The sequence below is a fragment of the Protomyctophum bolini genome, assembly GCF_963924005.1.
Source record: "Protomyctophum bolini genome assembly, chromosome: 17".
In the NCBI taxonomy this organism is placed as follows: domain Eukaryota; kingdom Metazoa; phylum Chordata; class Actinopteri; order Myctophiformes; family Myctophidae; genus Protomyctophum; species Protomyctophum bolini.
Window position 1 is genome coordinate 15,746,875 of NC_137878.1, and position 13,531 is coordinate 15,760,405.

Consider the following 13,531-nt stretch of genomic DNA (forward strand, 5'->3'; position numbering starts at 1 on the left):
GATTGGTACCTAGCTTCGGAAACGAGGCTAGGTACAAAATATTTCCAGAGAGAAAATAGGCCTATCTCACAGCCCATCCCCGCCCACTTTCCATGCCCCCTTTCCAGACCTAGTGGTGATGATGTGATGTCACTCCATACATAGACATTACATGTTAAAAGACCTACATTCAGAAGCCATAAACAACGCTTTTTCTGAAGGTAAACTTTATTCTATTTGTTTTAGCGGTCTTAACGTCTTGTTTTCTTCATAATAATATTGGTCTTTTACATTTGAAAACGGCCTTAAATGGTGCAGAGAAAGCAGGTAGGGATGTAGCTCTGGTCCATGAGTAAGGCTATGGACCAGAGCTACAATGGTAGTGGATGGAGATTGGAGAGAAAGTATTTTTGTCCAACCAAGAAACTGCAACGAATGGGTGCGAAGAGGGGCACAACCACGGGCGGGACTTGACAAAGGGTGAAACCTTCCAAATTTCTCAAGCAGATTAATATATGTTTGGAGCAGTTAATTATTGTGCAAGTCCTGTTTGAAGCAGTTGTTTGTGTGCAGGCATCTTTTGGACATCATCTCATTAAAACCGCAAATGCATTCGTGTCCTTTTAGGTTTTTTCATTGGATATCATTAAAAACAAACTCTCACTCGTGTGAAGTGAGGGGCGCTCTTATCATCATACATCATCTCATTCTGGCCAATCACAATTTGGTGTGTCACTTCGTGCCACGCTGCAAGCTCGTACCTCTTGTACCTCTGCTATTCTTTCGTTTTTAAAAAGCAAAAAATCTTTAAAGTTTAGAAGGCCTTTGGAGAATGGCCTCAGGTCTTAATAACTTAAAATCAAAATTGAGGTACAGCTCATTAGTGAGAATTCCTACCACCACCACCACACACCTCATTAAGTCTCACAGATAAACTGGGCAGCACTGATATGCTACCAAATACCGTAGCAATTATTTTGGGATCCAGCACATTGCTGGTGTTCAAAGTACATTGCTTTTTCTACATCTCCCTGTAGCCAAGCTAAACATTAAATAATTAACTGATTTGTAAATCTAAAATTAACTTTCTTACATAAATGGCATTTCTGACATCCAAAACACTTTTCTGGGTATACACTTCTTTATATGTATTAGAATTATTGCCAGAATTTCCACTGTGAAGATGAATAATTAAGAAAAGGAAGCCAGTACATTCTGTTTCATGTAGAAGAAGACAAACACAGTTGAGAGAGATGGGGAGGAGGAGATACAGGGAGGGGATACTGCAATGCTGTTAGAGAAATCCTTTTTAAAACGCCCATGTGAATTAAATGTACGCTATAGGTGTCGTGTCGTACCTACTACCTATAGCATGAGTAGGGTGTGGCATTCTAGACAGAATGCTGACCATAGTACAACATGTGACAGCAAGGTTTCTTGCACTTTGAGTGAGTCATTAACAGTGAAAAGAAGAAGTAACTTTAATGTCCACTGCTGCCACAGCAGCTGTAAAATGTCCAAAGTATGCAGACAGCAGACACACAAGATGAACAACTGGAAAGTTACTTCGATAATGAATTAAAATTATCCCTAATTAATTAGCCAATTATTATTTTGAGATCCTTTTAATTATGTATTACTTGACAAAGTTGACAATGGGATTTGGAAGAGAGTAATTGGCCAGGCACAGTCAGCCAAAGTTAACAAATATAACAATCATTTACTGTATGTAGCTTAACAAGCTTCACTTGTGTGAATAGGTGTTGCATCAACTCAGGGCATTGCATTAGCCCCTCTCGGAACCCTACATATTTATTTGGGTTCTGCTTGCGGGGCTAGGCATTGCATGTAAATCTAAATTTAGGACCATCCTTTGGCTGAGAAATATTTCCCCTCCCATGGTGAATGGAAAATTTGGATGGTTCTTTCTGACAGACAGAAGAATGCCTTGGATTATGGAAGGTGACTCACACAACAGTGGGCTCCTCCCTGCACATACTAGGGCACAGCCACAGAACTGGAAAAAATGCTGTTAATATGTCAGGATTATATGCTCTTTTTGCACTCTTTTTTAGGATTATTATTGTTACCTATGCTGCTGCATTTGTCTGAAGGCCAAACAAATAAGTTTTGCCTGTACACAAGATGTAATAAAGCACAACTTTGAAGACTAAAATTCAGTAAAACCCTGTTGTTAATTGAAACCATCTGTAACCACCGAGTTTATTACAAATGGAAACTCTATGGAACCAACCCTTGGGACCATTTGGTTCCATTCGTAGTTAAATTAAACCGTAATGCCATTGACATGCCATGATTTTATACAGTAATACACCTTTCACCTGCATGGTAGTGGTTAATGTTTTCTCACCTTGTGCAATAGCCACGGACTCGAAAGTCTGCAGCTCTTTGAGCAGACAGGTCCTCTCGTTGGGCTTCAGTCGGTAGATGAACTCCTTGGCGCTCTTGGGATTGTTGAGCGTTTCCTTGGGCTCCTTCCTGCCGAGCGTCCCCATCCAACAGCCCGGGACATGGGACACCACGCCGGTGACACCACCGACAGCGCCCGGTGTCACAGGCGGAGATCGAGCCGCCAACAACAGCTGTTTGACAGCGGTGGGTCGGAGGATGGCTCTTTGTAAACACAGCTTTATCATAGTGGGGTTTTGGTTTAGCAAAATGTCAAAAAAATAAAATCGATATATTTAAAGTCAATAAATAATGTGAATAGTTTTATTTATTTTTGCTTTGAGTCCAAAAAGCTAGTCGCCGACCGTCCTCCAAACTGAACAGCACCGCCGGCTGACTGTGACTGTCACCCGTTAAAAGTCAGTTGAGCCTCGTTGAGTCTGGTATCCTACCACTGTACCAGGACATTTCCTAAACTATTTCCAGTCGTTTCCATGGACATCGTCTAACTAGTTGTCCATGGTCCAGCTACTCAGCGTCTCCTACTGCTAGTCCCAACAGAATGCTTATTCTACTGTACTGTTTGACAGAAGCAGAAGAGAGTTTAAACTATCGCCTTTGGCTTTGGGGGGCAGTTAGCTACATGCTAAGTATCCACAACACTTGATGTTGACAGCCACATGCGACACGCCGAGATAAATTATCTTTATCGGAATCAAATGCCCAAAGCATTAGATCCTTATTAAACTATCGCGTGTTTTTGCACCGCTTTTTAAATCTATTAAAACGCCATAATAAAGTATTACCCGGCGGCGCCTCCACTCACTCCAGTCCTCAATGTTGACCGCTCATACTGCTTGTAAACTCTGTTAGTGTTGACTTGAATGTCTCCTGCAGGACTGCTGCTGCTCCGCCCCCAGAGCCTCATGGACACTCTCAAGACTAGCCTCGATACCCAGGCTTTCATGTTGCCTCGCGTCAAATTTCGAGGAACAACAGGGGAGGCGCTGTTTTCCCGAATATTTGACGATGGGATTCTCAGATTGCATGGACACTAACCTCGCCCACCAGGCTTTCCACCACAGCTGCCCACAGTGCCCACTACTACTAGTCTACTACTACTACTACTAGGTCTCATAGTAAGTGCTCACTGCATTCGCAACTACACACTACACAGTACCTACCAACGTGCATCATCGTGGAGCTGCATTATCATTTATTAAATGTATAAAATAAAATACACTTTTTTTAAATTCCCAAGTATTTAAGTAAATTTGTGGAAAATGTACAAACTGAGAACAAGCCCCCTTTTAAGCTCTTTAATAGCTATGGCTCAGCCTCATATTGATGAAATGGCACCATCTATTGGTGTAAACCAATAGATGAGATTTGTGTAACCAGCTCAGTGGCCTTGTGGTGTCCGCCCTGATGACCCAGCCGGTTCATACCAAAGACTCTAAAAATGGGACCCATAGCCTCTCTGCTTGACACTCAGCATCAAGAGTTGGATTGCGGGTAAGTCCCTGCGACATACTAGCATCATATCCAGGGGGTGTACTTGTACATCAAGCTGCCTCACGCACGCTACAGAAACAGGAGATAGGCTCCTGCCCTATGGACCTCATGGCTCGGCAAGGCTACTTACTACTAATAAATAAACAGCACTTCAGCAACTGCGATAGTGATTTGTATCGTGAAATATGATTATAATTAAAATGTACTTGTGCCCATTTATGTGCATATTTGTTTAGTAGTCTTTGAACCAGATAAACTGCCAAAAAGTAGAGTGTGCATTAGTTTGAATCCAGGTGAGATATAGTTTGCAACAGGGACACAAAAACAATATCAAAGATTATTTTATTTACATAATCTCTTTTTAAAACAAAAGGCAAAATTAAACAGCTTTTACCTTTTAAAAAGCTTTCCGAACTACCCAACCCCAATAATCAAGATCCTTCATCACTGAAACAACCGCCCCAAAAAAGCACAGCTTTTCAATACAAATTAGATGCAATTCACTTTCAGAACAAGAGTGATTCTTTGCAGCTTAACTCCTCAAATCAGTGACTGTCTACAACAAAAATGAACACAACATTGTGGTCAAACCCTTGAGATGCCTTGGCTTAAAGTCAACGCTATGGACAAAATAGCTTTAAACATTCAAACGGGTTGAGTTTGAAAAGTTATGGATGCGTCAGTGAAATCAAGCCCTGCAGACTGAAGGGGGATAACGTCGACTGAGCTGCTTTATAACAGCTGAAATGCAATGATCAGAGAACAGTGTTGTCAAGGTTCCTACACAGTACTACTGTTCATTTTCATATGAATTTATCTTTAAAGATTTAGAAGACAGTGGCTTGTTTTGGTTGCGGTGCAACAAGGCTATTGATTATGTCAAATGTCTCTACTTTGATGACAATTTTCCACAAAATATCACAATGGCTTTACATCTAATTCTGAATCAATTTTAATATGTAATTTTAATTTCTCAAATTATCAAGTTAGCTTTCCATACTTTTATAGCCGTTCCAGATACTGTATGTGTAGGAACCCTGACCAAAGACATTGGCAGATTTTCCAGAGAAGTTCAGTGATTTTGTTCCCCAATGAGATCACACCATCTCAGACAAGGACACCAACTCAGACATACCGACTGATCCACAAAATGAAATCAAATGATGATACTTAGTTTAAAAACGACATTAGACAACCTAATATAAGGCCTTGGCTGATGGTGTGATCTTGACTATATTTTTGAAATAGCCACATTCCAATGAGGACCGTTATACTGAAATATACCATTTTAGATTCCACAAAATTCAAATAAAATTATGCAAGTCTTCACATCTGCCAAATCTTGAATCCTGAAAAATAACTTAAAAAGAGTTGACCACTTAAACACTGATGTGAAGATAATGAGAACAATATCAGTATCTGAAGAACACTCCTTTAAATACAACCTTTTCTTAGTCTAAAGCCTGAGTTATACTTGGTTGTGTACCGTTGTCTCTACCAAAAACTGTAGATCTACAAGGTCACAACACCTCGCACTGCAAAACACTGTGAGCTTGTAGAGCAGGTATTTGTGTACACCACAGTGGCACACAACTAGGTACAAATCAGGCATAAGGGAAAGAGCATTGATGCGTTTGTTTTATTATTATATGTACAATAACGTACACAAGTGTAAGCCAGGTCACACAAGGGACCAGTAGTTAAGTAATGATAGAGGTATATTGGTGATTACAGTAGCAATTCACTTTTAATCACGCACACCTCTCACTCTCTCACTCATGCCAAGCTCTCAAACCACACCCCCATGTACCTCCTTGCATTTTCATTCTTTCCATCTATTTATTTTCTTTCGTTTTGCCTAAAAGTAGCAGATCTATTAGCTCACCACGTGTCGCAGATCGAGGCGCATTGTGAGCTTATAGACCAGCTATGTTCGGTCTGTGATGCCGAAGTATAAATCAGGCTTCCGTCTCTCTCAATATAACATGAACTGCCGCTTTAAGACCATCCCGTACATTATCTAGTCAGCAGGGGTCCACACACACACACACACACACACACACACACACACACACAGTGTGCAGATTCTAGGGTTAGTGCCTAAATTAAACAAAATATGACAATTGCAATACTGATTATGCCACTTCCCAAATCACAAAGGCTCCAGTTCTTTCTCAGATTGACCATCAGAATAAATAATGGAATCACGTGGATCTCGAGATCCACATGGGAACGGCCAATGGCGTGGTATGATGTGAATCTCGTGGTATCATGTGGCATGCCTGTAACGTCAGTCATCTACGTATCTTTGATGACGTATGACTCCAAATTTGGGCATATAAGCCCGATCCGAGCCCAGTTAAAATTTAACATTTCAAAAAAAGAATGTGAAGAAATGTGTACTTCATTGGCCTACTGGCAGTGTGTACAATAGATTTGGTGCTGATCGGTCCAGTCAGCGGTTTGTGAGATTAGCTCCAGATACACAGACAGACCAAGTCAAGCCTTCTCATAGACAGCTTGTCCTATAAAGCCATGCTGTAAAAAAAAAAGATCTCAATACAATAGCCCTAGTACTTGCACACCTCACACACAAATATACTCACACGCTTGCATGCACGGAATCAGAGCAGCAGTTACACCTTCCACAAGCCCTTAAAGAGCAAAACCCTAAAATCAAAGAAAAACTCTAAAAAGAGAGAACATGAGTGATATCCCTGACATTATTCAAGAACATGAAGATGCTGTAGTTGTTTTTTTCTCATATTTTAAACTTAAATATAATAAAGATATATTTATAATTCTCTCTATAGCTCTTTTTTTACGGTCAGTCCCCAGTAGAGTCTGTGTCATCATTTATATAGTCCTCCTCTATGGGCGTGCCTCCATTTTGAGTCCCCCACTCGTCCTCGTCATACTCTATACTGTCATTGTCTTCCAGCAGCTCGTTGTCTGCCTCCGACAGCCCGCCGGCGGCCTCCGCGGCCGCTTCCCCTCCCTCCTGGTCCAGAGCCTCGGCGGCCCTCTGCCCTCTCCGCTCGTCCTCCCCGTCCGCTCCGGGAGGCGCAGCGGCGTCGGGCTCAGCGTCCGGGTCCTGCGGCTCGGCGTAGCCCCTGTTGTTGTTGGAGAAAGCACCGTGATCCCGGCTCTCCTCCTCGATGTAGACCTTCTGGTGGCACATTGGGCATGTGTCCTGGATGTACAACCACTTTCTGAGGCACAGCGCATGGAAGTAGTGGTGGCACGGCGTGATCCGTGCCGACGCAGAGAACTCCTGGTAGCAGATGGCGCACACGTCCTCGATGTCCCTCAGCTGCCCGCCGCGCACCTCGGGCAGCGAGTTGATCTTTTTGACGGCCGTGCGTCGGTTGATGAAGGTCTTCCAGCCATTCTTGGCCTGCAGGTAGATGTTGAAGTAGGCATGCAGGCACATCATGCAGGCGCGGATCTTGCTGCCAGATTCGAACATCATGGTGTAGGCACCGTTGCCGAACATGATGACACCGAACAGGAACTCGATGACGTTGCCCGTGGAGCGCACATAGTAGACGTAGTCGTCCAGCTTCTCCCACAGGACGTTGTAGAAGCCGTCGACCATGAACAAACCATACACTGTCAGGGATACCACCACCTGGAATGGAGTGAGGATACATAAGATCAGGGTGAATCAAAAGTCTATGACAATATGAAACAAGCTGTAGCTTCCCTGTGGATCTCAGACTTCATGGGACGGGAAGTCTGTGAGGCAGCCACCTATAATGTACATATGACTCAAAATTTGGCCAAAGTTTCAGCCTAATCTAACCCATTTGGTTTCCATTGTAAAATTAAAGTTGGATATTAAAACGTGAACACCACAAATATGGCAGATGTACTTCTTTACCCTACTTGCCTCCTAGGCTCCTACAGAGCCATTCTGTAAAAATGACACAAATGGCCAAGAGCAATGACAGGAATGGGTAAGAGTAAGAAAAGCTATAATGGAGAAACCATCCCAGCAGAGCAAGAGACAGTTACACATTTACACAAGTCAAATAGCACAGGACAATGTGTAAACTGACCACAATGAACACGATTCCCTGTGGGAGGAACTGAAGGGAGCAAGAGAAACAGCTGCTAGACAGTTTGCTATAGATTGTACGCCTTGTGTACAATGTAGAAATAGGTCATAATGAACACTACAGCCATTGTGGAAAAGGGAGATGGCAAGAGAGAGTAAACATTAGCTACATTGCAGAAGCCATCCACTCAGTAGTGCTTGTTGTGTATACAGTATGTTAAGAATAAACCAAAATGGTGCATCATTCATTTGATCAGGAAGAACTACGTAATACAAAGGTGTGAGTTAAGGGAAGGACTGTATTCTACCTTTCAACTTAATTTGTCACATCACAAGTTTACAGGTATAAATGAGTACATATTCGTACAAGCTGCCATCTTAAAAGTCAACTGAAATGTGCTGACACACCCCTATGCTTACCTTCAGGCAGAGCTCCACACAGAAGGCGGTGACCGCAAAGAGCCAGGTGTTGAGGGCGTAATGGTGCCAGAGGGCGTAGCTGAGTGCCACGGGCAGGATGAACAGCGCCAGTGACACGAGCAGCACCGGGAAATGTCGGCGGAACGAGGACACATGAGAGGCACTCAGGGACATGAGGACGGGATCCGTCATGCCATGGATGAAGTGCAAGATGGCCGTGAGGAGAAGACACATGTTCCTACTCAGACGGACCTATGGTAGTAAACATTACATACAATTAAAACTTTGATACTAAACAAATCTGTGTGTTTAATGTCAGTAAAAGGCACACTTAAGTTACAGTGGCTTTCAAGTTTCCACATAAGAAAAGAAATACACTTGACACCTTGCTTGTTGTGGTGGGTATCCCAGCTGATGAACCAGTCTGTCAAGATCCCAGATAAATGTTTACCATGAAAATACTGATCAAAAGGATAACCGTGACAACAACATACCAGGCGCTCCTCAGGGTCCAGGCTGCTGAGGCCTGTCTGCAGAGCGAGAATGAAGAACAGAACTGGCGCCACAAATCCCAGGCGCTTGTCCTCCTCCTCTGTTGAACCTGCCAGAGACCAGATGACATCATAGATATTTGTCACCACAATATAGCATAGAAGACCCTCCATTGACTGTATTCATTCCCCCTTGTGCCTAAGCTTAACATTTACCCCATTATAACCACAACCAATCCCAAGGTTTATGTTTAAGGACTTCCGTCATCCTCCTCTACACAAATACCTAACAATGGCGCACAAAGTAGGGCATCAAATTATTTTCACAATCGATTCATCTGCTGAATATTTATTTCTGGTTAATTTGATTAATCCATGTGTCCGGGTAGCGCAGTCGGAGCACTCGGCTTTCGGGTTTGACCACAATGTCATGGGTTTCATTTGGGTGTGGAAAGTAAGTAAGTAAAGAAGTACTGGGAGCTGATGGTACTGTATTGTTGCGCTCAACCTCAGCAAGCCATCTCCCAGGGGTCTAGCACATTGAAAAACGGTATCTGGCTGATACCTACAATAAGCCAATCTACTACTACTAACTATGAAACTGAACTACACTCATTGCGCACACCCACCACTCCTTCCCAACATATAGATGTATAACACTTTCACTCTGCTCTCATGCAGCACAAATAAACAAACAATACTTTTAAAGCCTGGATGCTTTGATTAGTGTACTGTATTGTAATGGCATATTACAATACACACACACACCTATGAAGGCCAGGATGCTGAGACCAAGGTAATGTGCTACTGAGGAGATGACTGCACTCATCCCCAGCACAGTGAGGGTGGAGTCACATCCTGAGATGATGAGGTTACTGGAAAGGTCCCAGAACACGTCCCAGCTCAGCAAGTAGCCCTGTAGCAAAACAATAGAAGTAAATCCATAAAATCAACCAAACTGTAGTTATATAGCACTTTTCCTTTCAAACATTATACTTCTAATGAAAGTAAAACAAAGTAAACGCACAAATGTTATTTTTATTTAAGGTAAATATAAATCAAAGTTAAAGGCAAGGTTACAAATGGCAGGTCTTGGAGGCTGTTCCACAGTCTGTGGCCATAAGAACAGAAAACAATAACCACTGTGTGGCTTGTACAAAACTGAAGGTATCTAGTCAATTCTGCAATGTACCTGCCTGTTGCCTGTGGCTTGTTATTTCTGGGTTACATTAGTGACTGAACAGAGCATACCATTTCCTTAACGTCCATAACGTTTCCTTACACTGCCCAGAGTAAGAGCTTATAATAATGCATATATAAAATCACACTCTGAAATCTACGAGAAAGAAATTGCTTGACCAGGCTATGTGCCCAATGCCCCTAATAGGCATGTACCCTGTCCAGTCCTTAAAAGGTGAGCGGTACCGGCACAGTGTCTAATGACACCACAGCATGTAGCTCCCTGGCCTTTACCTGTGGGTCAGAACTACTGTCTGCTGTGGCTCCCGTAGCATCTCCGCTCTCTCTCCTCACCGCTTGCACCACGTAGACCAGGATCAGTGCCTGGGCCGTGACCCGGGTCAGCCAGAACACCCGCAGCACGTCTGGGAAACGGATCCTCTTCCAGGTGTCTTCAAGTAGCAGCTGTAGCCCGTAGATTCGGTACATGTGCCGCACCAGCAGGTAAACGTACCGGCACGAGTAGTAGAACCACTTCAGCTTCATGGCCAGGCAGATGAACGTATTGAGGGCTAGCGCAAGGCCAGAAAACACCGCCACCAGCTGCCTGACGTCCACGGGAAGCTCTATAATGAGCCCCCACAGGGGCATCATGATGTCTAGCACCACCAGAGCAGCGAATGCCGAATGGAGGTTGAGTAGGAAGACGTACCCCACGCCAAAGAGGAGCTGGACCGCAGCCATGCCCAGCCACAGCGTCGGCCCGTTGCGAGGCACCAGTCTGAAGCCCAGTGCGGCTTTGTAGTAGGCGCTGTAGAAGTCGATGTGGGAGGTGGCATAGTAGTTGAGAAGGACTGCCGCCGCGCCCAGCATGACGGCAAAGAAGAGGGTGTAGAATTTAAACAAGGCCTTCTGGGAGAGCACCAGCACCACGCTGGAGACAAGAATGCCTGGGGAGATACAAAATAAATGTAGTTTATCATTATAGCACTGCATCCTGTGGTTTGGCCTTCTTGACTGACAGGCGAAACAAACACTGGTACATTTTTGGTTTATTTTTAAGGCAGTTGATGGGATATTACCATCGTCTGCAACTGCTTCTAAACTTGTGTTGTATCACAGAAAATGAAATTGTACTTGGACTGTGTACTCGAGTAAATAATCAAGCCGGCGGTGCCAGAGATTAGCTGTCCATAGACGGACAGAGTGCAAAACATACTATCCGCATGCCTTCGGCCTGGTGGAGACAATAAAGGTTTGAATTAATTGAATGAGGAAGGATGAGCAATAACAGCATATATGTTTAACTTGCACCAGACCAAGCCACCGGGAAAAAAACAGCAACCAGACAAATGCTGGTAAATCTAGAAATGTGGCTGTCAAAAGTTTTATTATCAAGGAAAAAGTGCATACCTGGAACAACGAAAAGCATGTAAAAATAAAATGAGCTGCTCTCATAACAAAATAAAAGATCTGTTTGTGGGACATAGCATGTAGTACTATCTTATTCTTAATAATTATATATTACCACACTACAAATTATACATACAACAGTTAATGAAAGCTTCCAGTGTTATTTTGAACAAACCTGAGACCAGTACATGCTCTGAATTTTACTGCATGTCTGTCTTGCATGTGTGTTAAATAGATCATGGCCTGTCCAAAGGTTTAGTAACTGTTCAAACGGGAAACTCACACATTATGTAACCTAACCCACTTGCTTCTATCAGTCAGTAGCCTCTGTACCCATTTGCCTGACAGTGTTTACTCAGAACGACCAAAACGAAATCAACTGCTCCAAATCCCATTTATGACCATGTTTATAGAACACTGACTGTGACAGACAGTCACTGTACCAAAGGACATTAAGCTGCCTGGTAGCCATTGCATAAAGGCATATGAACATAATCATTATTTAAGAATATTTACAAAGTAAACATGCAGGTCTATATTTCACAAGCACTAACTAGCACTGACAACACCTGTCCAGCTAGCTGTTTGGACGGACACACACACACACACACACACACACACACACACACACACACACACACACAGGCAGCTAGCTAAGATATGACATGTTAAATGGGAATCTATGTTATTACTACGTCAGACAGGCTGTTTTCTTGTTCGTTCTATTTCGGTTGGTAACCCTGTGGTCGGGGTATAGTCAGTCAGTCAGTGTACATTAGTTAGTTGACGATGCAATGACAGCTGACAAGAAAGAGCAGAGCCACGCAAGCCGGTAGCTTCATTCAGAGATTTCAGACCCGTCCGTTCGACAACTAAAAGCGTCGCCGGGGACAAAAATCTCGTATTTACACCTGAAGAAAGTGACGCCACGAGCAGCGTCGACACTTTCTCCCGTTTAAAATGACGTCATGTTTGTGACCGCGGCGCGATGAAGTCCTATTAGCAGTAGGAGTTTAGCCACACAGGCTGCTAGTTGTGTGTGTTGCTGTCATTTTGTGCCGCGTAGGCTACGTTACGCTTGACAAGAAGCCAGTCATCTTACCCAGGACACGGACACACACGTTCCCCGCCGTCCCGGCCCAGGTTCCCGATCCAGGGTCATAGTAGGAATTAAAAATGGCGTCGATAATAAAGATGCACGGGACTCGCAGAGCCACATCCAGCGCCACCAAGGCCTGCTGGCCTATCCGGATCTGAGCCGACGCCATGCCGGGGGGCTTCAACGCTCCTCCGGTGTTGTCGTCCCCATGTAAATGACAGAACGCACGTCCGAGTGTTCTCCGCTTAATAGTTTCGGTTTCTGTCCGCCTGCCTGGCCCCCTGTGGGCCGGTCGTTACTTAACGGAGGAGGCCCCGCCGAGCGCCATCATGTATGTCCAGTCAGTCCACTACTCTTTTCTAAACCTCCTGTTGCTATGCGAGGAACGCGGAAGTAGCCGTGAGCCTCTTGGGATGTGACGTGTGGGCGGCTCTAAGGTGGGCGGTGGGCCGCCGTCAAAAGGTGCGCGTGACGTAGCAGCTCATGGTGGAAACCTGTTGTTTTAGAAACCATGGTTCTCAACTTCTCAACCTATATTTTAGTCGATGTTGTCGTGGGAAAAGTAGTACTAGTAAAGTACTTACATTACAAGTAAAAGTACGGAATTAAAAATGTACTTAATAGTATTGGTATGGTATCAAACTAGCCCAACATTTTAGATTCTCGTAGAGGGTTTTTTCGATTCTGACGAATCTCTCTCACTACTTAAAATACTTTTAAGTAGTGAAAATAGCAGATCTAACAAGCTTACAATACATCACAAGATTCACATATGATCTTTTTCACTAGTTTGGGTCCTGGGGATGTCTCTTTTGGGTCGTGAACTACCGTAAAAGGTTTGTGAACCATTGTCTGAAGTATTCACTTGTATTGTTATCCCACTGTTATGCACCAGGTCCATTATAGCTTTTTGAAAACATTGAATTGTCTTCACAATGCCACATTAAAAAAAAAAATTCAATCACA

At 43.6% G+C, this 13,531-nt stretch overlaps 2 protein-coding genes across 2 annotated transcripts in view; both read right to left on the reverse strand.

Annotated features, from left to right (window-relative positions):
* tmem65 (transmembrane protein 65) overlaps window positions 1-3,270 on the reverse strand; it is a 32,011-nt gene extending 28,741 nt beyond the window's left edge. Inside the window, exon 1 of the mRNA XM_080787835.1 lies at window positions 2,351-3,270. Within this exon, the coding sequence (XP_080643961.1) occupies window positions 2,351-2,636 (286 nt within the window). The 5' untranslated portion in view covers window positions 2,637-3,270. The remainder of the gene's footprint in view (window positions 1-2,350) is intronic.
* A 958-nt stretch (window positions 3,271-4,228) lies between these two features.
* Window positions 4,229-12,926, reverse strand: rnf139 (ring finger protein 139). The gene is made up of 6 exons (XM_080786965.1): window positions 12,569-12,926; window positions 10,348-11,003; window positions 9,643-9,790; window positions 8,878-8,984; window positions 8,384-8,635; window positions 4,229-7,534 (listed from the first exon to the last, which is right to left on the reverse strand). The coding sequence occupies exons 1-6, from the start codon at window positions 12,732-12,734 to the stop codon at window positions 6,731-6,733; spliced, it is 2,133 nt and encodes a 710-aa protein (XP_080643091.1). The 5' UTR covers window positions 12,735-12,926; the 3' UTR covers window positions 4,229-6,730.
* Window positions 12,927-13,531: the final 605 nt, after the last annotated feature.